This window comes from Lepidochelys olivacea, assembly GCF_965140295.1.
Source record: "Lepidochelys olivacea isolate rLepOli2 genome assembly, chromosome: 9".
Classification (NCBI taxonomy): Eukaryota; Metazoa; Chordata; order Testudines; family Cheloniidae; genus Lepidochelys; species Lepidochelys olivacea.
The window spans coordinates 98603194-98630828 of record NC_140419.1 but is presented as its reverse complement, the minus strand read 5'-3'; the positions used below and the strand labels follow the sequence as shown (position 1 = coordinate 98630828).

The 27635-nt window shown below is 39.0% G+C and overlaps 1 protein-coding gene across 6 annotated transcripts in view; it reads left to right on the top strand.

Annotated features, from left to right (window-relative positions):
- Positions 1-27635, top strand: part of LOC311526700 (integrator complex subunit 6-like) — a 53226-nt gene that overhangs the window by 7914 nt on the left and 17677 nt on the right. For 4 of the 6 annotated variants that reach the window (XR_014713099.1, XR_014713100.1, XR_014713101.1 and 1 more), the window contains exons 3-9: positions 16299-16448; positions 17696-17785; positions 18184-18367; positions 19202-19330; positions 22435-22598; positions 24000-24152; positions 26363-26495. Coding sequence is in view for 3 of the 6 variants with exons in the window: in XM_084639990.1 (XP_084496116.1) it covers positions 16299-16448; positions 17696-17785; positions 18184-18367; positions 19202-19330; positions 22435-22598; positions 24000-24152; positions 26363-26495 (1003 nt within the window). In the remaining 3 variants the exon portion in view is untranslated. Of the gene's footprint in view, positions 1-16298; positions 16449-17695; positions 17786-18183; positions 18368-19201; positions 19331-22434; positions 22599-23999; positions 24153-26362; positions 26496-26673; positions 26755-27635 lie in introns of all 6 variants that reach the window. The other 2 variants (XM_084639992.1, XM_084639991.1) reach the window with 2 other exon arrangements.

The following is a 27635-nucleotide window of genomic DNA, read 5'->3' as shown; positions in this document are numbered from 1 at the left end:
TAAAGTAAGAGGAGATGAAGGATGGTGATTTCGGCAGAGTGGAAGTTGAGGCAGTGGTGTAAATGGGCAGTATTGTGGAGGTGGTTTTAGGCAGGTCACCAGTCACAAGGTATTGGAGGAGGAGAGTTCTGGGTCAAAGATGACGCTGAAGCGAGGGTGAGTTGAAGGAAATGGAGTTCTGAGTTGGGGGGTGAGAAGAAGAGGAATTTCTATTCCTCTTGGGCAAGAGGAACATTTTTCTCTTCACTTGTAGCTGAAGTAACGTGAGATGTCTTCAAAATTATCTAGTCAAGAGGCAAGTCAGAGGTGGGCAGAAGGAATCACTTAAATATTAATATATTTTAAGTATTTGTTATAAGGTCGTATAAAAGGGACAGTGTAGAGACATGATTTCTGATTTGTTCCATTTTGCCAAAAGTTGCCTTGTGCACACTACTTAAATGCTGTAAAAAAATTATCTTCCATCATGTGTAGTCTTCAGCCAACCCCCCAAAAACAAGTCCTAAGTTGAGTGAAGAATCTTGTTCTAACCGATTTAATGTAGCTTCCATTACCCTGGTATTCTTTTACATAGTCTTTTTCCCCCCCTTGAGTGGTGACTTTGAGCATGAACAAATAAATTACAGTAGGTAGTTTAAAACTAACAAATGTTCTTATTCTGTTTGTTCTCTTAAATTCATTTGCTTAACAGAAGTAATTTAGTTTGAAGGGAGATTGGGGCAAATCCCTAATGACTATTACCCCCTGAGAACAAAACAGGTTTGGAATCCACTTACTGTTGCTTGCTTGGGAATAATTGTCTATTAGCTGTAATAATTCCCCCACAGTTAGCTGTTCTGTCTCCAAGTGTAATCAGTATTTTTTTTGGTAGCTTGATTCAGTAGTCCTAAAGAAAGGTGACCAGAGGACACACTACGTGATTCTATTTTTAGTTGGACAATTTTTGGATTTAGCAAGTAAGATTAAAGCAAAATAAAATGGTGGGTATTTTTGCTGGGCGCGAGGCAGACTTCTGCATGCGGAGGCCCCCAGTGGATGCATTTTAAAATGTAAAACGGAGTACTAATTTCACTTGAACTTCGGGGGGGCAAATTATGAAATTTGTCCTCTAGTGGAAATACCATGGAATACTGGTAGCTTTCAGTTCAAAGGGATACTACTTGATTGATTTGATTACAAATAGCAAACATGCTCAGGCTCTTCTCCCTCCCTAGTCTCGATGCACATTGCTTCCTGCTATCTCCACTTTCAGCTGTGGTTTCTAGTAAACTTCCTCTTGTAGAACCTGGGGAAGGGGGTGCAAATGTCAGCAATGGCAAATTAGTGATACACAGTGCTGACAAATGCACAAAAAAACTGTAAAAGCAGAGGATTTTTTTTCTTTAGTTTACAGTAAGGGTAAGAGTTGTTTCTAGCAATATTTTTAGACCACTTTCAGATGGAAGTATGAGTTGTTTTTTTTTAATCGATGGAGCTCTCTAAATTCCAGTTTATTCAGAAAAAATATGAAGAAGCACTGCGTTCTGATAAGGAATTGAATTCTAAATGGAGAAAGCAGTGTAGAAATGACACTGGTTCCTTGATGTAGTTATGTCCTCTGTATCCAGTCAGCTGTCAAAAGTCTTATTATTCATCTAACTGGAGACCAGTTAGCTTGTTTTCACTGGCTGCTTATAACCAATGAAAAGGAGAGGCAGTGTGGATTGCCACACTGATCTTATGTAAAGCATCTAAGCAGCTCTGTGTCTACTGGAATTTGCAAATTAAGGCCCTGATCCTGCATATGCTTACTTGAGACACTGATGGTATAAAATGATAGGATTCCTTGGAAAAGTTAAATTGACACTAACCCCTACCACTAATAGCCACTATGGCCATTTATTTTTTGTCTTTTTACTTGGCTCCCTATTTTATCTTGGACAGCTCTATAGACACATCCGATGGCTTTAAGGGCTTACTAGATAAAAGCAGAAATGTGTACACTAAGAGGCTTAACTAATTTCAAATGCTAAAGTCACTTTTTATAACAAGTTTAAATTGTAAAATCATAATACATATTTCTACCTAAGACTGCCTGCAAATAAGTGGAACGGCTTCTCTGTAGTGAGTAGGGAGTTGTCTCCACGTTTCTTTGCCAAATGCTCTTTGTTTCTTGTGTACTACATGCTGTTTTTTCATCAAAATACCAAGGCAGAATCCACAAGAATTACTAAATTATGATCTTGGCTTCTTAGCGTGGCTTTATAATCTATATAAAAATGTACATAATAATTAGATTGTAAACTCCTTGGGGCAGGAACTCTCTTTTTAAACTATATGATGTACCATTCTGTTGATTTCTAAATTGTGAATGTGTGTATTTATTAGCTTTTGCAATAATGAATACTATAAGATTGTAAATACTCTTCCTTTATTTTTAATTGCTTATAATGTGTTCATTCTCATTTGGGGTTTTGAAAATGTTTCTCCCTTAGGAGAATAGTCGACTTACTTTAAATCCAAGGGTACAAAAATGATATTTTGAACTTACTGTAACAAGAATACACAGAATTTAAGGCTGCCTGTGTTTGCATAATATGAAAATACCATTAATGTGAAAAGCTGCTTCTCTGATAAACTTCAGTTTCATGACTTGCGTGGATCTGTATTCCTGGGTAAAAGTAGTGCATATCTAGTGACTTAATTGTCTGGAATATTCTGGTTTCAGCTTTAACTATGGAGCCATAATATATACACAAAAATGGCTATTCAGTTGTAAGAGTCTGATTTACAGATTAGTTAGAGGGAGCTCCACTATCCAAAGATTCATTGTCTTCATGCAATACTTAGGGCCCTACCAAATTCGCAGTCCATTTTCGTCAGTTTCATGGTCATAGGATTTTAAAAATCGTAAATTTCATGATTTCAGCTATTTAAATCTGAAATTTCATGGTGTTGTAATTGTAGGGGTCCAGACCCAAAAAGAAGTTGGTGGGGGTGGGGGTTGCAAGATTATGATAAGGGGGATTGCGGTACTGTTATTCTTCTGCGCTGCTGCAGGTGGTGGTGTTGTCGTCTTCAGAGCTGGGCAGCTGGAGAGTGGCGACTGTGGGCTGGATGCCCAACTTTGAAGGCAGAGCCGCCATCAGCAGCAGTGCAGAACTAAGGATGGCATGGCATGGCCTGGCATGGTATTGCCACCCTTACTTCTGCGCTGCTGCTGGCGGGGCGCTGCCTTCAGTGACAGATGCCCAGCCAACAGCCACCACTCGTTGGCTGCCCAGCTCTGAGGGCAGCACAGAAGTAAAATAATCTTGCAATGACACCCCTGACACCCCCCGCCCCATTCCCTTTTGGGTCAGGACCTCCAGTGTTTCTCAGATTGGATTTCCCCCCATGAAATCTGTATGGTATAGGGTAAAAGCACACAAAAGACCAGATTTCATTGGGGAGACAGATACTGTTATACTGAGAAACATTGGGGAGACAGATACTGAGACCAGATTTCACCATTCTTGATGTGTTTTTTTCATGGCTATTAATTTGGTAGGGCCCTAGCAATACTGTACAACTTGATCAACTTCTTGAGTAACTTGCATTAGGAAAACGGGGGGGGGGGGGGGAGGAATACCACCATTGTAAACCAACTTTATTTTAACTTAAAACTAACCATTTGATTACTAATGTGGACTGTGGGTTTAGAAACTTGCTACTGTTCTTTCTCCCCGCCCCCTAATTTATCTTATTAATGTGTTCTCTGTGGTGGATATATCACAATATTTGACTAGAGTACAGCTATTTCCAGAATCTATAACATCACCGTATAGCGCTATGTATAGAGCAACTGTTAACACTACCACTTGACTATATGCCAACTGTCACCTTAATACATAATCTCTGTTGTTGTTACACTGAAAACCTTGAGTAGACTTTAAATACTTAAAACTACACTCTATCAAATTCAGTTTTCATGGATTCCACTTAATATTTGCTGGAGACTCTAAACATAAAGATGAAAAGGATCATATGAGGAGCTGTTCTAAACACAAGCAACGAGTCAAGCTAGGGACAAGGTGTTAGTGAAGCGCTTGGTTCGTGTCTAGAATATGCATTTTAAGTGGTGTCCTTGTAATCACATTCTGTGTTCAATTTAGAATCTGTAACTGCCCTGATACTTGTATTGATCTATCCATTTCTCCCTAATTCCCTGTAGAGATTGAGGTACTTACATTTTCTGTGTAATGCATGGGTATTAAGAAGATATGTCTCTGGGATCAGTTGTTTTAGTTTGAATTTCAAACTGACATCTACATTTTTCTTTCAACTACTGATATTTTTAAATTTGTTTTTGAACTGGCCACAAAACAAGGTATGAAAATTTGTACATTGATGTTCAGCTAAAAAAATACTGACCAGAGAGTATTGAGGTAGGCGCATTCTTATTCTGTTGCCTTGTGCTTCTCTGCTTTTAAGGCTGTTATAGGCTGAGCTCTCTAATGTGAACTTTTTACAAGAAGTGATATTAACAATTCTATTCATGTATAGGATGTAAGCAGATATCTTCCTTATGCTTGCTGTTAAAGATAAAAGGACTTGAAGTTAATTTTAGTGCTATTAAGCTTCAAACAAAACCATAGTGTGTGTTTTTTAAAAAATTGTGTTGGCTAATGTTAGATTTTTAGTATAAGCAAAGGCCTACAGTTTAGCAATATTATTGTTAGTTGTCAGTGGAACTGACCAACATTTATCTAGGTATTATAGTGAGGTAGTAGCACCTGTGTAGTTAAGGTGAGACTCTTACTGTTTAACAGCTGACTTCTCTAAGTGCTGTGAAGTCCACATGCTTGCTTGGATTAACCTGACAATTTCTGTGCTTCATGAGGACCTGGAGTAGATTAGTGGTCCATATTTGAGCAAGCGGTTCCTGAGATACAGCCATCTCTTCCCCCAAGCCTCCAAAATCTTCAAAATCGTTTCTTATAACATGTTTTTGCACAGGGGTAAAGTTAATGGTGCAAGTTGGGGTCATTTGGGCAAGAGATTCTCAGTTATGGTCTGTCACATTATGAACAGCTTTTAATTTTCAAAATTCTGTAAAGTCCATGTGCATAGGGAGATTATTTAGAAAATTGGTTTTCCATAATGGGCTGAGGTGGACTTTGAAAGAGAAGGGGAGGAGAATACCTACTGAGTTCACACATCTGCAGTTTTATGCTATAGAGCGTTGTGCAAAGCACCTTCCCCTACACCAGACCCTGAAGTGGAGTATGGGGCTCTGCTCCATTTCCTCTTGATGCCTCCAGCTGGTAGATACGCTTCTTGCAGCCCATCAGTTACCACCTACCTTCCTTCGTCCCTCCAGTTCTGCTTGAGGAATGGAGAGGCCAGGAGAAGCGTAGAGCTGCATCCTGAGTGGCAATGAGGAGGTGGTCCCGGGAAGTTTCCTGGTGTGTCTCAATCATGTCACCCTCACTGCCCCCACTTCCTCAAAAAAAGAAAAAGGGGGCGGGGGAATTCACTGCCCAAAAACTCGGTGCACTTGACATTCTGGAAGTGTACAAAGCACTTTTGGTTAACCTTGACTTAGAGTTAAAGATTTTGGTCTGTGAATGTTATTTGCACTGTTGGGGGTGTACTTTACTTATCAAAGTTTATAATCCAGAAGTACCTACTATTTCTAAATGATGGTGTCCCTATAATCCATCTTCATAAATTACTACATGAAACACATAGCTGATTTAAATACAGAATTAAAGTAGATCTCATACTACTTCAAAACCATACTGATACGGCCACTTGTTTACTGAGTGCAACTAATTCTGGATAGTTTTGTGTTCCTTGTCTAAATACTGATATATTTTGAAATGGTGGGTTATGATGACCTCTTTGTGTTTATATCTTTTCATTTACTTAAGCATATGTGATAGCCTTGATGTTGATGCAGCAAAAAAAATGGGGCTTTTGATCATAGCCATCTAAATGTCTAAAATATTGCAGATTAAACTCTGGATATCAGTTATTTAAAAATACAGATATTAAATGGGTAACGAGCTGTCTTGCTGACAGTTTGCTCTTTGATGGTATTGATTATTTTACTTGCCTCAGAGCTACATTTGAATATAATATTTTTATACATACATATATTATAAAAAACTAACAAAAAAAATCCCCTGGGCGGTCGTATGGTATCTCTGTTCTGCTTTCCTTGGTGCAGACAGCATTGTTCTACTCTGAATGCCTGCAGTTTACATTAAGCTGTGATTCAAACTTGCATTTTACAGTTTGATTTGATGATCAGAAGCTTTTTACTAGCAGATTTATGGGCCTCAGTCAGTACTTTTTGAGGATTAACTTTAATGCAGGGAAACACAAATGTTTAGATGAATTAGGATTTGGCTACTCAACTTGTATTTCAGTATTGCGTAAGAGGTCACTTTTACAAATAGATCAACGCATCCTGGGAACCACAGGCCAGTCAGCCTCACCTCAGTCCCTGGAAAAATCATGGAGCAGGTCCTCAAGGAATCAATTCTGAAGCACTTAGAGGAGAGGAAAGTGATCAGGAACAGTCAGCATGGATTCACCAAGGGCAAGTCATGCCTGACTAATCTAATTGCCTTCTGTGACGAGATAACTGGTTCTGTGGATGAAGAAAAAGCAGTGGACGTGGTGTTCCTTGACTTTAGCAAAGCTTTTGACACGGTCTCCCACAGTATTCTTGCCAGCAAGTTAAAGAAGTATGGGCTGGATGAATGGACTATAAGGCAGATAGAAAGCTGGCTAGATTGTCGGGCTCAACGGGTAGTGATCAATGGCTCCATGTCTAGTTGGCAGCTGGTATCAAGTGGAGTGCCCCAAGGGTCGGTCCTGGGGCCGGTTTTGTTCAATATCTAGGATGGCTCTAGACTGTTCTCAGTGTAGCAGATGACAGAACTAGGAGTAATGGTCTCAAGTTGCAGTGGGAGATATTTAGGTTGGATATTAGGAAAAACTTTTTCACTAGGAGGGTGGTGAAGCACTGGAATGCGTTACCTAGGGAGGTGGTGGAATCTCCTTCCTTAGACGTTTTTAAGGTCAGGCTTGACAAAGCCCTGGCTGGGATGATTTAATTGGGGATCGGTCCTGCTTTGAGCAAGGGGTTGGACTAGATGCCCTCCTGAGGTCCCTTCCAACCCTGATATTCTATGATTGAACTCCTCCTAATGCTACAGTGCTCACTTTATATTTATTTTTTACAAGTATTTGCACTGTGAAAAAACGGAAGAAATAATATTTTTCAATTCACCTAATACAAGTACCGCAGTGCAATCTCTTTATCATGAAAGTTGAATTTACAAATGTAGACTTGTGTTTAAAAAACAAAACAAACCTGCATTCAAAAATAAAACAATCTTAAAATTTTAGAGCCTGCAAGTCCACCCAGTCCTACTTCTTTGTCTGAGCAAATGGTTGAACAGGAAGTTTTGTTTACATTTACAGGAGATAATGCTGCCAGCTTCTTGTTTACAATGTCACCTGAAAGTGACAACAGGCGTTTTCATGGCACCATTGTAGCCGGCATCACAAGATATTTATGTGCTAGATGCGCAAAAAATTCATGTGTCCCTTCAGGCTTTAACCACCATTCCAGGGGACATGGGTCTGTGCTAATGACGGGTTCTGCTTGATAACATTCCAAAGCAGTGTGGACCGACACATGTTCATTTTCGTTATTTGAGTCAGATGCCACCAACAGAAGGTAGATTTTCTTTTTTGGTGGTATGAATTCTGTAGTTTCCGCATCGGAGTGTTGCTCTTTTAAAACTTTTGAAAGCATGCTCTACACCCCGTCCCTCTCAGATTTTAGAAGGCACTTCAGATTTTTAAACCTTGGGTCGAGTGCTGTAGCTATCTTTAGAAATCTCACATTGGTACCTTCTTTGCATTTTGTCAGATCTGCAATGAAAGTGTTCATAAAATGAATAACATGTGCTGGTCATCATCTGAGACTGCTATAACATGAAATATATGGCAGAATGCGGGTAAAACAGAGCAGGGGACATACAATTCTCCCCCAAGGAGTTCAGTCACAAATTTAATACAGTGTTTCTTTTTAACAAGTGTCCTCAGCATGGAAGCATGTCCTCTGGAATGGTGGCTGAAGCATGAAGGGGCATACAAATGTTTAGCATATCTGGCACGTAGATACCTTGCCATGCTGGCTACAAAAGTGCCTTGCGAACGTCTGTTCTCACTTTCTGGTGACATATTCTCCTGTATATGCAAACAAACTTGTTTGTCTTAGTAATTGCCTGAACAAGGAGGACTGAGTGGACTTGTAGGCTTTGAAGTTTTACATTGTTTTGTTTTTGAGTGCAGTTATGTAACAACAACAAAATCTACATTTGTAAGTTGCACTTTCATGACAGAGATCGCACTTCCGTACTTGTCTGAGATGAACTGAAAAATACTATTTCTTTTATCATTTTTTACCGTGCAAATATTTGTAATAAAAAATAATATGCACTTTTATTTCAGTTACAACACAGAATACAATATATATGAAAATGTAGAAAAACATCCAAAATATTTAATACATTTCAATTAGTAGTCTACTGTTTTAACAGTGCGATTAAAATCGCAATTAATTTTTTTTAGTTAATCGCGTGAGTTAACTGCAATTGATCGACAGCCCTAATTTTTATTTAAATCCTCTACTGTGTTGGAATTAAAAGCAATAACATTGTGCTATTGGAAGGGAATCCAAAGCTGAAATGGACTGATTTAATTTCACTATCCCAAGTGGAATGCCTAACAAAAAACAAGACCTCATGAATGGTGAAAAGTAGAATGTTAAAACTGAAATAATTCCTGTATCTACAAGGCTGTAAGTAGCATAGGCAAACTATTTGTTTATCTTGATTTTCTAAAGCAATTTTTAGAGCAAATGACACTTCTGCCGACCTTTTTATATGTGTGTGAATACTTTGTGGAGTTTAGAGCAAATTATTTCAGTCTGTGAATTTACTTCACTTTTGATGCATTAAAATTTAAACATAATGCAGTGCTTCCAGATGGTATATGATCTCAGAGAAGGAGTATAAGCATGTGTCTAGAGAGGTGCTTCTCCAAGACTGGTTTAATAATGAAGATCACTACAAGCCTGCCAATATTTTTGGGAAGCCCTTAGCCATTTCTCTTTGGCCAGGTGTATAACTTACTTAATGTGCTTAAACTGAAAAGGAGCTCTTATTATCTTTTGCTGCTTTTGAAAGTCTATTTTAAGGGTTAATTCAAAGACACTAGATCGCTATCTAAACTGTTTTGTTCTAAGGAATGGTGGGGTGGGTTTAGGTTTCAGTGTTTAGGGCTCAAAATTGCTTGTTCACCATTAGCACTGTCAGCTTGGTGAGTGCCGCTCTCCCTGGCTGTTGAGGTTTTTCAAATGCTGGACTGTCTGAAGCACACAGGCAGAGTAAGAAAAATGACAAGATGTTTGGCACCCCAAAATTAAATTGCCTGCTAACTTGAAGGAGATCTTTATGTAGTGTCAAAGAACTGACTTTTTAGAAATAAGCTCTAGATTGAGAGAGCAGGACTGGATCCTCTAAGCAATCCAGTGGAAGGTAGAATATACAATGTAGTTTTATCTTGACCTAAAACTTAAGTTAGTCTAGACTAGCCCAAAGAGATGAGAGAGGACAAACACTGGATCACAGAATTGCATGATAAAACTACACTGTATGTTTTACCTTCCACTGGATTGCTTAGAGGATCCAGTCCTGCTCCGGGGTGTGAAAAAGAGATGTAGTTGAACATGCAAGGTTATCTTTCTTTAAAGCTAAATGTATATGCTATTTTATGTGTTTAAATTCCAGTTACCATCCTTTAATGCAGCTTGACACAAATCATGAGCAAAAAGTTAGTACTCTACTAAAAAAGCATGTCATTCACGATTTTCTAACCTACTAAAATGTAAAATTAACAAGAATCTGAAAATATTGAGTTACATAATTGTTTAAATAAATGTATATAGTTACAGTGTACTCTGCTAGGTAGCAAAAAGATGTACCAAATCTAGTGTAAAGGCTCTATTTAGTTATAAATCGACATGTTTTAATGGTTCTATCAACCAATGAAAGTGCACTTTTCGTTAGAAAATAACTGAAGTGTACAAATGGTGGGAAAATTGATTAAAATCAGTTATTTAAATCAGGTTCCTCCACCTTGTGATTTAAATCGCTTTGATTAAATCAATCCGTCCTGCTCTGTACATATCTAAAATCCAGGGACTCTGTCTGCTTATTATTCTCTTGCATTTTGATACTCTCATGAGGATGGTGCTTTTTGTCCAAACTTAAAGTGAACAACTAGGAAAACCTACTGTTTTTTTTTAATTCAAACATTTGTTTTGAAGATTCCCCCAGGCCTCTCAACTGAATCCTACACCAGTTACCTTAATTTTCCCAGCTATTAAAACTATTTATTTAAACTTAACTGACTCTTTAATTTCTTATCTTTCCTGTACTGCTTAGTTCTGCTACTTTATTTTTATTCACTTAGCTGGTGGACCCCCTCTCTTCCCTTGGCAGGTCTCTCCAGCTTTTGTCTGGAAGGAGACAGGATAGTTGTGAAGTGCTACCAGATGTCTTTGAGTGAAGAATTGTATTTCACAAGACAAGCTTCAGAATTCCAGAGGATGATATTTGAAAGTTCTATTTAGTGCCACAGAGGGCTGATTGACATCCCTTTTGCCCAATCATGGCTTGGGGCAGCAGGTGTGTGATTCTCACAAATGCCCAGTAAAGCAAGTACAGTATAAGTATTAGACCTTCATATTCACCAGAAGGTCATCCCATTAAAATTCAATTCTGTTCAGTTTTTCCTCTAAATTTTCAAGTAATGGTAAATTAACACTTCAGTTTATATGCCAAGATGTACTCTACTCAGTGTTAAATTCTGTGCATAAAGATGATCCAGTAGGAATTGGGTACTTGAAGACCTGAAAAAACTGAAGTCTCACGACTGGAATTATGTATAAGGAATCAAAAATATAACTGTTCTAGGGCTTTGACTTTATTCTTGTCTATTTGCATACATGGCCTCTTTAACTCTCCTTGTTTCAGTGTGTGCATCTCCAACTCCCCTTCATTTTTATAGTATTCCTACCTGCAGATGAAAATAACTATTCCCTCACAGTAGCATTTTCCAAGGCAGCAATTTATAACCCTAACCACTTTTGAAAGGCTGCTGCTGACACGAGCTCAGAAATGATTACTCTGAATAATTCTGCAGGATACTTTTAACAGTGTATTGAGGGGGAGGAGGAGCAAGAACACAGAAATCCTCAATCCCAGGTCCAGTGTCAACTCCTGGAGTACTCTGAATACCACTGTCATTTTTCAGTGTTACATTCTTAGGTCAGAGTCCCCAAGAGAACCATATTACAGAAGTGATCTTTGTACTATTCACTTGGATATTTTTTTAATGTCCTCCAAGCAAGCCTTGCACTAATTGAGAGAAAATGCTACTTTCGCTTCCACAGGCATTTATTTAAACAAGGTGTGGAGTTAGGGAAATCCTGTATTCCCTGCACTCACATGGAATAGCCCTATAGAATCGCTCATTACAAAAAAGAAATATACAAGACATCCTGTTAATATACTGGAGGAAATCCAGGTATGCTCTCAAGATCATTCAAAAGTTATGACATGAAAGAATTATGCTTCCATAAGCGTGTATTCTGTCACGTTCCCAATCCATATGTTAAAGGAGATCAGGAACCATGTATAACACCATTCTTCAGAGAACACATCTTGAGCTGGGCCTGGGACCTGATTTACAACCAAGAAATTTAACTCATTTGGCAGGCGTTCCTACCAAATGACGTTTAGCAGTTGTACTGAAGAGTTAGGAGGATTCGGAGGTCCTTTGTAATTGTTCAGTTAAGTCAAAAGAATTGGAGCTGGCCCAAAAATCCCCGCTGCCAAGATTCAGGGTGAAAGAACTTGTTTAGAGGCAACAAAATGAGGGATTTTGAAAGGTGGAGATTCTTCTAGCTGGTTATTAGACTATCTTGAAATATCTGTGGGGCAGATCTTGGAATGCAGGAGGGCTGTCTGCATTGCTGAGGTTGGGAACCTGTACCCAGTCCATACTCTCCCTCCACTTCTGGGGCACTGATACTAAGGAGTTCAGACTAGGTCTGAAAGCTCTTAGCCTTGGTCTTTCTCTGAGCATTTTGCTGTCCTACCCCTCAAAAAACAAACTTAGTTTGAAGAGATTAGAGAATATGCATACACCCTGCCCTTACTCACAGGGCTTCTAATCTAGCACTTTAAAGCACACAAGCAGGTGTCCTGCCATTGGAGATTTCTGTTTCAGAGAACAGAAGGTGGGGTAATAGCATCTGTTGGGGAGTTGCCTGACACTTTAAGATCATTTGCAACACTTATCTTGCATCAGAACAGAAACACCTTTTGGGAGGCCCTGAAGTCTGGAAATGAGTCTGTCTTCAGCTTCAGAGGATGAAATCTTCAGTTGCAGTTAGCTCTGTACCAAAAACTGCTTCTTTCAAAAGCTCTGGCTGCTTTTTTAAGACACTCCACAATCTACAAGTTTGTCAATGCATCTGTACAATAATAGACCACTGAACATGTAATTTGGAGGGTGGCTGGGTAGAGTTCAGGGGCAGGGAAGTTTGTTACCAAAACCACTGATGCAAGTCTGTTTTCGGGGAGGGGAAAAGTCCCGAACTTCATTTTTTTTTTTAAAAACAATTTTTTAAATATATTTAAGGGGCAAAACAAGTGAGTTTTGGCTTCTCTCCTCTTTTTACAAACAAAAACACCAACCCAAACTAATCAGACTTTCGTATGTCTCAACTTCACATGGCTTCTGTTTATTTTAGAAAAGAAGCCGTATGAATGCAAGACCAAAAACCTTCCACTACATGTGGGGTTTTAAATTTGGTTTTAAAATGAAAGCTAGCACTCGTGCACGGTGTGAGACTGACTCCTGCAGATAACTTCTCTCTGCAGAACTGGTACATCACAAGTTGGTACACTTCCCTGTGTTGGCCTACTAATGTGCCGCAGTGTCTGTTCTGGAGAACTACTGTTAACCATGCCACAGTAGCTAAGGCTCTTTCTCTGTTCAATTCTAACCCTTTTTGAGACTCGGGGCTTTAGCTGTGGTGTGGACAACTGGATGGAAGTCTAACTCATTTCATGCTGGCCAACCAAATAGCCATTTTATGATATCAATTCTTGGATACTACCAAGCTGACCTGGATTCAAATTGCTGACTAAATAGAAATAAAAAATTGCCCTCAGTATAATCTTCTGAGTAATCTAGATTCCTTCCATTTCATTCACCCCATTTTCCCAATAGGGGTCTTGAATAATATTTTTATTTGGATTTCAAGATCTATTTAGGGCAAGGAGAATGTTATGTCCATTCATTTAGGGCCACGTACACTGTCACCTCTTTAAAAACTTTTTACAAACTGTGTCCTGCATGTTGTGTAATATAACTCACTCACTTCGATGCAACATAGAATTACTCTAAAGCAGTAGTTCTCAAACTTTTCACACTACTGTACCCCTTTCAGGAGGCTGATTTGTCTTGCATACCACAAGTTTCACTTCACTTGCAAACTTGCTTACAAAATCAGCCTAAAAAATACAAAGGTGTTTTAGCACAATATTACTGGAAAATTACTTACTTTTCTCATTTTTAATTACTATCTCTATAATTGTAAAATAAATCACGACCCCCCCCCCCACAGGTTGAGAAACACTAATATAGTATATATAACAGTATAAACAAGTTATAACTGTATGAAATTTTAGTTTGTACTGACTTTGCTAGTGCTTTTCATGTTGCCTGTTATAAAACTAGGCTAATATCTAGAGGAGTTGATATACCCCCTAGAAGATCTCTGTCCCCCAGTGGTACGCATACCCCTGGTTCAGAGCCACTGCTCTAAAGAAATTAGTGACTTTTTTTTTTAAATTTACATATAGCATCTTTCATCTAAATAGATCTTACATTTAAAGTTAAGGATGAAACTTAATTTTTTACTCTTCCTGTTGTGGCTGGAGATAGAGCAGATAAGGATCTGAGAACATGGTTACTGATTATAAAAATATTTTTTGTTTTCTCCAAAGTGCTCTACAAACAGATACCCAAATTAGACATACATCATTGAAAGCAGCAGGAAGTGAAGAATATTTCATTGAATCTGCAGTAAGGACTGACTTAGGACAAGGCTTGAGTGTTAAGTTGCATTTAAGATTTTAATTATTTTTTGCCTTAGTCCTTATCACCAAGATTTCCTGGTCCTTACAACTCTTCTCCCAGAGCTTAACAGTCTGCTTCAGCTGAGTCTTTCTGCCACAGTCAGCACTGGCAGCTATCTCCCACTCTGGCCTTCTAACTGATAGCTGCAGAGGTTCTCTTCCTCTTGTCCTCCCCCCCCCCCGCCCCTCCTCCCCCGGTACTCAGTTGCCTAAAGAGACAGGAAGCTTTCTATGTAAATTCCTGTAGAACACATGACTAGGAGCAGACATACAGCTTACAACCACAGTTTGGAGTTTCAAAGGGCAGTAACAGGTGCATGGGACACAAGCATGCCTTCCAGGGCCCAGTACTCTGTTAGGTGGGCATTAGCAAAACTAACAATCATTGAAAAGGAGGACTTGTGGCACCTTAGAGACTAACCAATTTATTTGAGCATGAGCTTTCGTGAGCTACAGCTCACTTCATCGGATGCGTACCGTGGAAACTAGCAGGACAGTGGGGTGGGAGGAGGTATTGTTTCATATTCTCTGTGTATATATAAAGTCTGCTGCAGTTTCCACGGTATGCATCCGATGAAGTGAGCTGTAGCTCACGAAAGCTCATGCTCAAATAAATTGGTTAGTCTCTAAGGTGCCACAAGTCCTCCTTTTCTTTTTGCGAATATAGACTAACGCGGCTGTTACTCTGAAACCAACAATAATTGAGTTAGTTTTACTTTGCTGCTGCTCAGGTAAGTTCTGAGCAGCATCAAAGGAAGGGATTGGCACTATTCAGTGTAGAGGACTCAAAACTGAGGCTTGGGGTAAGGGGTGGAATGACACTTGCACATGTACACACCTGCCTCCTTGCAGCAGCCAGGTAGCTGAGGGAGTGAACTATAAATATTGGAGAGATGTTCTGTACTCCCCATTGCAGCAGTCAGGAGTCTCTGGGATGCAGAGGACAAGACACAATGTCCCTTCTCCCTTCCAACAGTGGGGGAGGGATTGGGACCTTGCAACTATCAGTCTTCAACTAGAAAGTGTCTGTCTGCTAAAGAGATAGAAGGGTTCCCGGCAACAACCTGGCAGGAATCTGAGCCAGTTTCCAGCAGCAAGGAAGAAGTGACGGAAGAAAGTAGAGTTAGAGTTATAAGGTAGGACGTAGAGAAACTGGGGTAGGAGAAAAGTGTGCTTTTACAATATATAATATGGATGTGGAGGAAAAGTGTAGAGGAAAGCATAAGAGGCACGATCTGTATATGAACGTAAATGGAGTAAAGCCAGGAGGGAAAGGAAGTACAAGAAAAGTGAGAAGTATAGTGAGTCGCTTTTGTAAAACTTCTCGAAGTTGGCTGATTATACAGTATTAAAAGTCCTCAGTTAATGATACACAGCTGTCTAACATCTTTCTAGTTCTGGGGTGGGCACTGAGCAGGGAGCAAGAATGTGGCGGCACGGGTATCTCTCACGGGCTGCTAGGCTTAGTCCTTGAGCACGTGTTGCATGTTTTTCTAGCCCTGGGTAAGGCTGTTTGGGGAGGAGTTGCAGAGCACCACAAGAGCAGCTCCGTGTGCTCTCCCTGCAGCTCCTTCATTCACCACCATGCCTTAGGTATTCATGTTCGATTTCTAAATGCCTTTCATTTGACACACTTTTTAAATCAAATGTTCTCATTCTCATGGAAGTACCCAAATAGTTCCATTAGTCACTTCTGCTTTGCTGCAGCTTTCATAAAAAGAGCTAAATAGACAGAGTCATTGTTTCAAAAACTTAATACTGTTTGTAGTTTGTTTTCTACTGTGTACTTCATGTTCTGTACACATTGCAGTTATGTGGGAAGATACTTGTGTGGCTCCTCTGATTTTATTTTATTTTTTTTATTTATTAAATCTATGGATCATACAAGCACAATAGGATCTACTTGCTAATGAGAAATGTAATCTGCCTCTGAGAGGAAAAGCGATGATCAGACCCTGCAGTTAATGTTTGCCAGATCACTAGTAAAATGACCAATAAACTGTCTTTTTTGTCTCTCTCTATATTACTACATAACAGGCTGGATGGAAGGAAAATCATGCAACATTCATGAATGAACTGAAAAACCTCCAAGCTTCAGGACTGACTACCCTCGGGCAGGCTCTCAGATCCTCGTTTGACTTGTTAAATCTCAATAGATTAGTATCTGGAATAGACAATTATGGACAGGTAACAAATGTTTGTTCTTCACATTTTATCAAACACTCTTTGTAACCATTGCTGCTTTGTGGATATTGTTAAATATCTGGAGCGGGGTTGGGGGGGTGATGGAGTATGAGTAAAATGAGGGGGCTGCTTTGAACTGGTTATAGTAAAACAATGGTCCATCTAGCCCAGTATCCTGTCTTCCGACAGTGGTCAATGCCAGGTGCTTCAGAAGGAATGAACAGAACAGGCAGTCATTGAGTGATCTATCCCCTGTCATCCACTCCCAGCTTCTGGCAAACAGAAGCTAGGGCTGCTCAGAGCATGGGATTGCATCCTTCACCATCCTGGCTGATAGCCATCGATGGACCTATTCTCCATGAACTAATGTAGTTATTTTTTGAACCCTGTTATAGTTTTGGCCTTCACAACATCCATTGTCAACGAATTCCACAGGTTGACTGCGTTGTGTGAGGAAGTACTTCCTTTTGTTTGTTTTAAACCTGTTACCTATTAATTTCATAGAGTGACCCCTAGTTCTTGTGTTATGTACTATCAATATTCATAAACTACAAATAATTCCGTTTTTAAAACTCGAGTTCTCGTGTCACACACTAAGCCACATGGAAACGTGTTCTGTGTATATTTGTGTTCGGTGCATATTGTGTGTGCATGCACGTACACCTGGAATCTTAAAACTGTAGACATTTATCAAATAACTATTTCAAACTTTGCTATGTTGTATGTTTGCCTTCTCAGTATGGTATTTTAATGAACTATTTTTTTTTAAAAAAAAAAAGCCCAGTTTTAAAGATGATTAATTTTCCCACTGTTAAGTCTCCTGAATGTATTTTACAGTATACTGATCTTTTTATTTTCTCCTGCAAGGAGAGCCAGCTGGAATATAGATATATTGTTGCTATTTAGTGTCATAGAGGGTCTACTCCTAACACTCACTTTTTGCTTAAGTGATAGGAACCTGTGACTTTATGGGCCAGGGGGGTCTGAGTTCTATACTTGTGGTCAGTCTGAAGTTCTGTGTGGCTTTGATGTGCAGTATCATTTCGGTTGTGAAGTTCTACATGTCCACAGATTTAAAACCATCTCACGCTTTTATAAGGACTGTTTGGCATTTTAAGTTCTTAAAGGCAGATACTGTGTTTTATGTGCTGTAAATTGATGAGTACGTTTACAAACCAACACAAGTTTAACTGAAGTATGGAATTAAATATTATTTGTTACTATTTTACATGTTTTTATTCTTTCTCTAGGGGAGAAACCCGTTCTTTTTAGAGCCATCTATTTTAATTACCATCACGGATGGAAACAAATTGACACATACTGCTGGTGTTCAAGAGGAGGTAAGACTTTCATAGTTGTTTTATTTTTTTAAATGGCTACGGGGGAACACTAACTCACTTTTAACTGTTAACAAGACTCCCAAAAGAATTTCAGTTTTAAAATCTGTGAATTTGCATCTTGGCAGTGTGCTAAAAGAATTATGAATTGGATTTATATTGGTGGTAATTCAGCTTCATTCTGCAGACCACTTTTTAAGAAAGGTGGACCAACTTCTCTCCCAATGCCCCGCTGCTGAGTTCCATAGGCACTAGGAGTTCACAGACTATGGTTTGATAGCACTGATTAATAGAGCAGAAAACTGGTCCTTCAGTTTATCCATTATTTTGATGATTTGTTTGGGTACATGTCTTCAAATGAGCATCTGATCCCTTAAAGCTTTCAAATCTTTCTTTACTAGCTTCATCTTCCTTTGAATTCTCCTCTACCTGGAAGTGAACTAACCAAAGAACCATTTCGTTGGGATCAAAGGCTGTTTGCCCTAGTGCTGCGTTTGCCAGGAGCTTCTTCTGTTGAACCAGAGCAACTAGGGAGCGTACCCACTGATGAATCTGCAATCACACAGATGTGTGAAGTGACAGGAGGTAGTTGGATGTTATTTTGCTTTGGTTTCAACGTGGAATTTGTCTTACTCTCTAAGTTGTCTTAATGGGATGCTCTTGAGGGATGGAGGGAGAGAATAATTTTACATCTAATTTTTCTCACTTTGGACACTGACTCTACCCTGGCCAGTTCAACGTGTTAGCATAGCACGGTTGCATTTGGGTTTCTGCCTTGCAAGAGTATTTTAAAATTAAAAAATACTGGCTGTTTTAAATCTGACAGCTTTTCACTTTTTTCATGTTAAGCTTTGTAATCCCTTCCCCTTTCTTTATAAAAGGCTGGTCGTCGTCTTTGAAAAGTGATTAAAAATGAAACCATCTCACTCATCAGATCTGTTCCTTATGTATTCAGTAAAACCTGCTTCCTTTAATAACTAATGTTTACTTCATTAACCTTCTGGTGCTAATACAGCTAAAAGGAGTGAATTACACACGAATGAACAGAAGCATCATCAACAGCATTGAGCTGTGCAAACCGACTGCTTCCAATGGGTCTACACCATTGTCACTGAAGGCTTTTTTGGCCTGCAAAGCCTGTGTTATTGGTGATAATGCACAGGATGGAAAAGACCAACTTGTCTTTCACAGTCTGTATTGTTTGCACTGTGGAAGTATTGTGCCATGTCTGTTGATGATTTGAGTTTGTCACTAAAGCAGCAACACTGCAGTGGTGATTCCACATAAAGTTGAAAGAGCCTTGACGTATAATATAATTTTTATTTTTATAATAAACAGTATCCTTCCTTACTTACACAATTAAGGTTTGCTGAGACTTCTTTTCAGACTTTCGCTGCATTGCTCTTCTCTTACTTATAGGTCGCTCCTATTGTGTGCGGACACAAAGAATGTTGAACCAGTGTTTAGAATCTCTAGTTCAAAAAGTTCAGAGTGGTGTTGTTATTAACTTTGAAAAATCAGGACCAGACCCAGCTCCCATTGGAGAAGGTACAGTAACTATTCACTTCCATCTCTGTAGCTGTAATCTATGTACAAGTGGTTTTTTTGTTGCTTTGTAAGCTCAGTGTAGATCCTTAATGTGTGTGGTATCTGAGCTTTTTCCTTAAACGATCTTGTCTTAGGAATGAAATGCCATTATTGCTTGCTATCTTGTTGACTGAGGAACCACAGCTCAAAAGACAGAAATATCCAGCATTGCTACTTATTCCTGTTGTAAATAGTGGATGCAGTGTAGTTGTAACTGTCAGTCCCAGGATACTAGAGAGACAAGGTGGGTGAGGTAATACCTTGTACTTAACCAACATCTGTTGGGGAGAGAGACAAGCTTTTGAGCCACACCAAGCTGAAGAAGAGCTTGGTACCATATAGAACAAAGTTGAAAGCTTTTGTCTCTCATCAACAGAAGTAAGTAGTAGAGGCATTAATAACTGTATTGTGCTGAAATAATTGGAAAGCATCCTGGATGCATTATGCACACCAGTCTTGTGAATGCTATGTAGATTTTCAAAGCAGTATAGGGCTGACAATATATAAAGCTGTTTATTTTTTTAAATACCTCAAAATCTATCGTAAGAACTTTTTTTTTTTTTTTAAATAAATTTGAGCTGTGTGTGAATTTTATTTGGGCTTCACTAGACTTTACCAGAGTTAACTCACCCTCTAGTAACTTGAGGTCTTCAGTATGTTTGTAAAAGCTAATGTGGATTTACTTGGAGTCAGCCTAGGGTAAAGAGCAACACGTATCCTGAAACAAATATTTGGGAGTGTACATGCTAGCCTTTTGAAACACATGAACTAGTTAGTGTTAATTGCCAGTCAGTGAACTTGAGGTCAAAATGTCTGGTGTTGACAAACCCTTGGTGCTCTCAGGCTGTCTCTGCGCTGAAGGAAGGTGCATTTTAACATATGTTGCATATGTGAAAAATACACCTTTGTTTTACCCACTATAGACAAGGCCTTTGAAAGCAACTGCAAAAGATACCTGCTAGATTTACAGTTCTTGAAGAATACCACCATGGATCACCGTTAAGGATTCTTCAGTATGTTACAAGCAACAGAATTTAATTAGTCTTGGAGATACTGCCTATTTGAAATCTAGTCATTTGGGGGGTGTAGAGAGGGCTTTCAGGTACTGCACCTGCAAACTTCTGTGGCTTTACCATTCACATTTTTCCCCCCTTAATGGCTTCTCTCTCCCCACGTTCGGTACGGTGAACCTCAGAAACAGAGGAAACTAACTATATACATGTGCTGTCAAATCCACAAAATGAATAGGGAAAAAGAAAATGTAATTCTATTGAATTTTTGTTTAGGTGCTATAGTGGACTTTTAAAAAAAAAAATACTTTAAATGCGGTTTTAAATGGATACACTGTAAAGGTGTCTGTTTTTTAATGTTTTTGGCATTGTGCTGCTTGAAACTGATCACACTGTAATGGCTCGAAACTTTTCTTTCCTAACTGCAAGTGAAAATTTATGTGCCTGGACAGGAAGGGAGAGTGTGGGGGAAAAAATACATTTGTTGATCATGGGGCAATTTGTTCAGACTTGCAGAACTCGACATCTAAAATGGAGGAAAGAAACTGATCCCTTGGCATGTTTAGGAAGACTCCTTTCCCTACAACTTACATGCACAGAAAATCATACACTTAAAAGCAAACTTGAAGACACATAGAGTATGCAAGTAGAACAAAAAAATCAAGAGTATCTGTTGCTTTTGGGGGGTCCTTTCGGCATTCTACTGTGATCATCTATCACCCTTACTTTCATTCTGAGCCACCTTTTCTTCCCCCCTGCCTTTCTTTCCTGTTTGCCTGCCTGCCTGTTTTTCCTCATAATGCCTTTTCATCTACTTGGGAGAATATTTTAGACTTGCCCCCGGCATCCTGTGCAGTCCAGGTTGGCACTAAGCAAAGTCCCTGACATCTGCTGATCTGGACACTGGAGTCACAAGGTTGCTCTTGTATGGGAAAGTAACTGGATGAACTTGATTTAGTGTTGTTTTTTTTTCTCTTTTATCCGAAGCTATAAAACAGTAGAGTGTAAGTATCAACATAGCACAAAAGTGTCAAGAGAGCTCAGACTTGGTGTGCGTCAAGGAAGCAAATATGTTCAATCTAAACCAAGAGCAGCAGAAGTTTCTGGTATGGGGAAACGTAGCAGTGTTAGTGCTCTTCAAATTATTGTAGTGCACGCTACAAAAAATGGAGAAATGAATTGGTCTGTAACAGAAGGGCATGTTCTGTAATACCAGTCAACCATTCCTGAAACAAATCAAATCAAAAGCATATACCTGTGACAAATGCTGGAAACTAGGCTGGCAAGCTTAGCTATGCACCTGTACCTTGTTGAGCCATGTTCCAAACCCACATCTAGGTTTTGTGAAATCTGAGCTTATTTTAACTGTTTCAGTTTTAATATAAAATGGGGGAATGTACGTGAGGTAATAGGACATAATGCGCTAACTAACAAAACCCTTAAACTTGCATTTCTGTGGAGGAGGAGAAGAGTGAAATGACTTACTAATAAGGCATTAGGAACTTCAACAGACTGCTGAAAATTGAGACTGAATCTATTGCCATAGGATACATTTTACACCTCTAAAAATTTTGTCTTTCCCTGGAGAAGTTTTCCCATTTAATTTCAGCTAATACTAACATTATTCCCTGTATACTGTATCACCTTCAGTGAGACTATAAAATGTCAGTGACCTGTTTCTGTAGCCAGGGCAGTGTCAGAGATTCTAGACTTGTATACTGTACCATTTTTAAAGCAAGTACTTAATACTGAGTCTAAACCAACTTCATTTTGTGTAATACGCTGAGCAAGCAGTGCTGCACTTAGTTGAATTGCTGTGTAGCTGGAGCAGGACTGTAGAGTGTGGGCAAACATGCTCTTAAAGTGACTTTAAATTATGCCATTTTACATGCTGATGTAGATGTGCAGCCTTGATGTTAAGACACACATTGGCATCTTTGAAACAAATGAAATGGGACATTGGTTGTTTAATAAGAGAACTTCCTGGGAAACAAATGCATGCCATGTAGCTTTTTATTTTTCATTTTATTTTTTTTTGCTTTGTTTAAATTTTAGATGGACTTGTTGATTCACCCAGGCCCATCAATTCATTTGCTTCTCAACCGTGGCATAGTTGTCATAAACTCATTTATGTACGACCTAACCCTAAAACTGGTGTTCCTGTTGGGCATTGGCCAATTCCAGAGTCATTTTGGCCTGATCAGAACTCACCAACTCTGGTAAGTAAAACCAACTAAAGAAAAGGATTCCACATCTCCTGATCGGATAGAGAGCTCTTAAATGAACAGTAAATTACCCCAGGCTTGCTTATGGTCTGGCTTTCACTAAAAAAAAAATGAATTGACTCTCCATGATGCTGATTGGTGAAGACAAGTCTAGAAATTGCATCCCACATCACTTCTGGATCCGGAAAGTTTATTGCAATAAATTTTCCATTCAGTAAACTAGTTCTTTTAATAGTTTTTAAATATTGCATCAATCAAGTTTTAATTCAATATCTTTGCATTTTGCGACTGTGGAAATGAAGTTTTTAAAATATTGAGTCAAAATTATACTTTGTACTAAATTATTTAAAGTGTTTTTTAAAAATGGGAGTAGAAAGTAGAGCCATGGAGTCTTAAACTATCTCAACAAAGGGGGTTAGAAGATGTAGTGCATTTTTGATGTTCCTTTTTGTGGAATCACTCTTCCTGGTACGTAGCAGGACTCCATGTATATGATTCTTCTCTTCCTAGCAGGGCAAATTGTGGCAGGGAAGGAAGCAAATAATTGCATCTTCTAAATCGTGGGAACATGCAGCATGTGCTTGCTCTTTTCTGAAACACAGTCATTTTGTTGGTTATTGGCTTGACCTAGCAGCCTTTTTTTCATAGATCTATCTCTTCGAAGTGGGCACGTTATGTTTCTGCACTTGTGCGATTTGCTCAAGGTGCTAGTTTTTCCTTGGGGGGTGGGAAATCAATCACTAGGGAACATTTTGAGCAATCGTATTGGCCAAGCGGATATGCTCTCAAACACGGATTTCTGTGAACAGCAGGCTGAGAGAAAGAGTTCAGGTTTTCTTTAAATCATGTATTTGTGCACTTTGTGGATTGACTGGGATTTAGGACTTGAAATATTTAAAATTTTTTAATATTAACTACATTTTTCCCCCCTTTGTGGGTTAGGAGGGAATAGTGTGCCAATGTTGTTCAATAACTTGTGAATGATTTAGTTAATAGTCCATTATCTTGATTCATCTGGATCACATGGTAGGAATTTCACCTTCTGCTATTGTCAAAACTTGATGATTAACTTGGTTTTTTTAAGTGTTGAAGGCTAGTGAGGAATAAAGGGTGTGTATGGGAGGAGGTGCATTACTGCATGTCAGCTGTTTGTTTACTAAATGATTTTATTCATCTGTGTTTAGTAATACAGCTTGATTTGATTTATTAAAAAGAACGTGTCAAAAGTGGAATACTTTAAAATAGTACCTTAGATTGGAGCTATATTAAATTTAAAAAAAAAAAAAGCAAATTTCTGGGTGGCAGTTACTAGCATTAAAGAATTAACCTGATTATCTTTAACATCAGGCAGTTGGTGGACTCTAAGTCATGAATCTTTTTTCTTCCTTCTCTTAGCCGCCACGCACAGCTCATCCTGTTGTGAGGTTCTCCTGTGTAGATTGTGAGCCAATGGTAATAGACAAGCTTCCTTTTGACAAATATGAACTTGAACCTTCGCCCTTAACGCAGTACATCTTGGAACGAAAGTCTCCCCATGCCTGCTGGCAGGTATTTGCCTTTATTTGATTATTATAAAGTCAATAGGAATCCCTAGGCAGTGCTACGTTAATCTGTGTAAACCTGCAAGAAGGCAAGAGGTATGTCTGTTACACTGTTCTGCTGAGTTGAGTTGAGGAGATATGTAAAGATGCCAATTGCCTTTCAATTCTGACTAGATTTTTCAAGCCTTTGAAGAGGTGATGCCACTACAGGCTTCATCCATTCATTTAGTTCTGTTTTGAAGTCATAGCATTTCAGTGGCAAATGTGTCCCCCAGGTTCCACACTCAGATGAAATGCAACTTGTCCTTTGCGTGTTGGAAAAGAAAGAGATTATTGATTTCTATTAGAACTCTTAGATGTTATTTAAGTGACACAAATTCTAATGTTCTGTGTGGTAAGTAGTGGTTTTAACTTCTCCCGTCCAATTCATACCTCATGCTTAATGCACTGGATTGGTCCTGTGGAGGCTTTGTCACAGGCTTCTTCTGCATGGCCTGTGGCGAGTCCCTTAGACCCAGTCTACATTTAGGGCTTGTCTACACTTACAGTGCTGCAGTGGCGCAACTACATGGGTGACTGGACCGTCACCGGTCCCTGAGATGCCTGACACAGTTCAGGAAGGCAGCAAAGCCAGTCCCTGGTATAAAAAGTTGAGAGATACTGGTGTACACCAGGTCTTAGAATTTAGGACGATATAGCTCTGGTGCACCTTGAGTATTGTAGCTATGCCGACTTCACCTTCAGTGTTTGATGCAGCTAGATCCACGGATGAATGCCTTTTGTTGACCTAGCTACTGTTGTGCAGGGAAAACCTGTGTGTGAGCGTAGGCGGCATCTATGCTACAGGGTTATTCTGGCATAGCTGCGGTGCTGTAGCTATGCCACTATAGTCCCTGTAGTGTAGACAAGTCCTTAATTTATGTGTGCTTTAGTTCCCTCTCTGTAAATGGGATTCTCCTCCCTCACAGGGATCTGTTGTGAAGATGAATTCATTTAATATACGTGAGGTACTGTGGTAATTTGGGACCATTTCATTACCTAGAAAGAATTTGGAAACCACATGGAAGTGCAGAGAGATGTTAAAATCCCTAACTTACAAATAAATGGTAAAAGTAATTTTGAAATGTAACCAACAGTAAAATAAATCAGTGTTGCTTAGAAAAAAACTGAGGGAATGCAGTCAATCCAGTGAATTCCAAATAATGGCTTTAAAGCATGCTTGGCTATCTCATCTGCCCTTCAGTTCCCCTGACAAATTTTGTGAATGAATCTCTCTAGTTTATTTAAACTGCTTTTCTTTTCCAAGTTGTGTGAAAGATCCACTCAGACGAGGGAAAATGACTAATTACAGTGGGAACTATTTGACAAACTATACTCCAAGTGCTGTCGAATGCACAAAAGTTAAAAAACCTGGAAAAATAGTGGATTTTTTTTTTTCATTTACAACAACCTTAAGTGTTTCTTGTAACATCAGTAGACAAATCTGCAGAAAAAAGTGATTTTTGTTGACTGTGTCCCTGTAAGAGTAAATAGTACATTCTAAATGGGACTTTCTTGTACTTCTGTATATTGCCACTAATAGAGAGTGTCTGTTTCTCAAACTTAGTACTCCACGTCATGGTTACAACCTCTAGAATATTGGCATCCTCCAAATTTAAGAGAAATTCGTATCTTAATAATCAGTCTTCTGAGGATTAATGCTCTGATTATCTCTCATGTTTACAATTGGCAATATCTCCTTAGTTTGAGAGTTTGTGTCAATGTATTGAAGAATGAAAAATCAGGCTTTTTATCAATTGTGCATGTGTTTTAGGGAGATAACTTTATAAATCAAATTATTAGAAAAATCTACCTGCAACAGAGATCAGGTATAGCCTGTTAAATGGTGTCAAGCAATGGAGCGTCCATTACTTCCCTTGAGTAATTAAATATATTGTCGACAAATCACTGGAAAATATGCTCTGGAGAGCAATCCCACCCTGCCGGGATAGACTAAATGACTAAGTATCTTTGCATCTCTAATGTATGTAATTTACAAGTCTAAGTGCATGTCCAGTTGTATGTACACAGGTAAAATCAAACTCGGCAATTTTCTAGCGTTTTCCCCTTCTCCTCTTTAAAAAGAGTCAAAAATCAGATTGCACTTATTCTGATAAATGTGCAACTTTTTAGAATGTTTTGTTTTAAATATAACAGTGTTCTTATGTTCTTTATCAGGTATTTGTGAGTAACAGTGGAAAATACAGTGAACTTGGCCATCCATTTGGGTATTTAAAAGCAAGCACTACTTTAACCTGTGTAAACCTCTTTGTGATGCCTTACAACTATCCTGCTTTACTTCCTCTGCTAGGTAGGTAATACAGTACATCGGACAGTTTAACAGCATAAAAATAAGGTTGGCTAATGTGCTGCCTAAATTTATTGGTTAAAATAATGGAGATCAGAGAGTATAGAATGTTGCAAACTCTTAAATATAATTTGGGAGGAGAGGATTTTCATACCCCCTCTCCCTTTTTTTTTCTCTCCAGCAGAGGAGGAGAGCTACCTGCTTCCAGTGCATGTTTGATGCTGTTCACCTCCTAGACACGTAGCCTCTTCCTTAACCTGGAGTAAGCTTCAACCTCCATTCTTTTCCCTCATGTAGGCTGTGGTATCTCCATTTTTTTTGCAGTTGCTCTTGTGGCATCCTACTTTTGGCTGGAAGGTCAGATGCAGGACTTTTTAGGGGTGTTAGGGAGAGAGAAGTCAACTACTGCAATTTAGAGTAGCAACCAGCAAGCAGGTCTAGAGCAACGAAGCAGCCAGCATTTCCCCTCGAGGACGAAATGTTTCATTTTCATGATGAGCTTGCTTTCCACAGGCGAGATGATACGAGAGAAGTGGTGCATGAATAGGTCCTGTAATAGCTATAGTGTAAAGACTTTGGTTCCCATGGCAAAATGCTAATGGCAGAGGGAATTGCTTCCTAGGTGCTATTGTTTCTTTCATTTATAGAGCCAGTGTGTTTTAAAAATTATACAAAATAACAGTGAAGATTTAGGATAAGAAATATTGAACTTTAAAACATTATTTCTCGTATTATATGGAACAGTCACATACATTATTCTGGCAAGAAAAAGGTGCAAGAATGTTTGTTTATATTCCTAATACACCTTATCACCTCATCATAATCCACCAGCAAATCAGCACTTCTCTTAGTTGAAAACATTAACTCATGGCTTGTATGTCAGCCTGATATTGATTCCAACACCTAGGACTTGCAGTTCAGTCTAAAAACGCTCGCTTTCTGAGAGCTGGTTGCTACCAAATCAGATGAACTGCCACTTCTATTGCAGATCTGCTAGTCCAGCTGAGGCCATCAGTGGATACAAATAAACTTGGTGTAGTCATTTTGATCTGCCACTTCTTCCCCCACCCTATTTTGAGAGGTGAAAAGTCTTCCCGTTATGTGTGGGAAACAGGAATGTGCGAGAGGCGCCTCTGCAACATG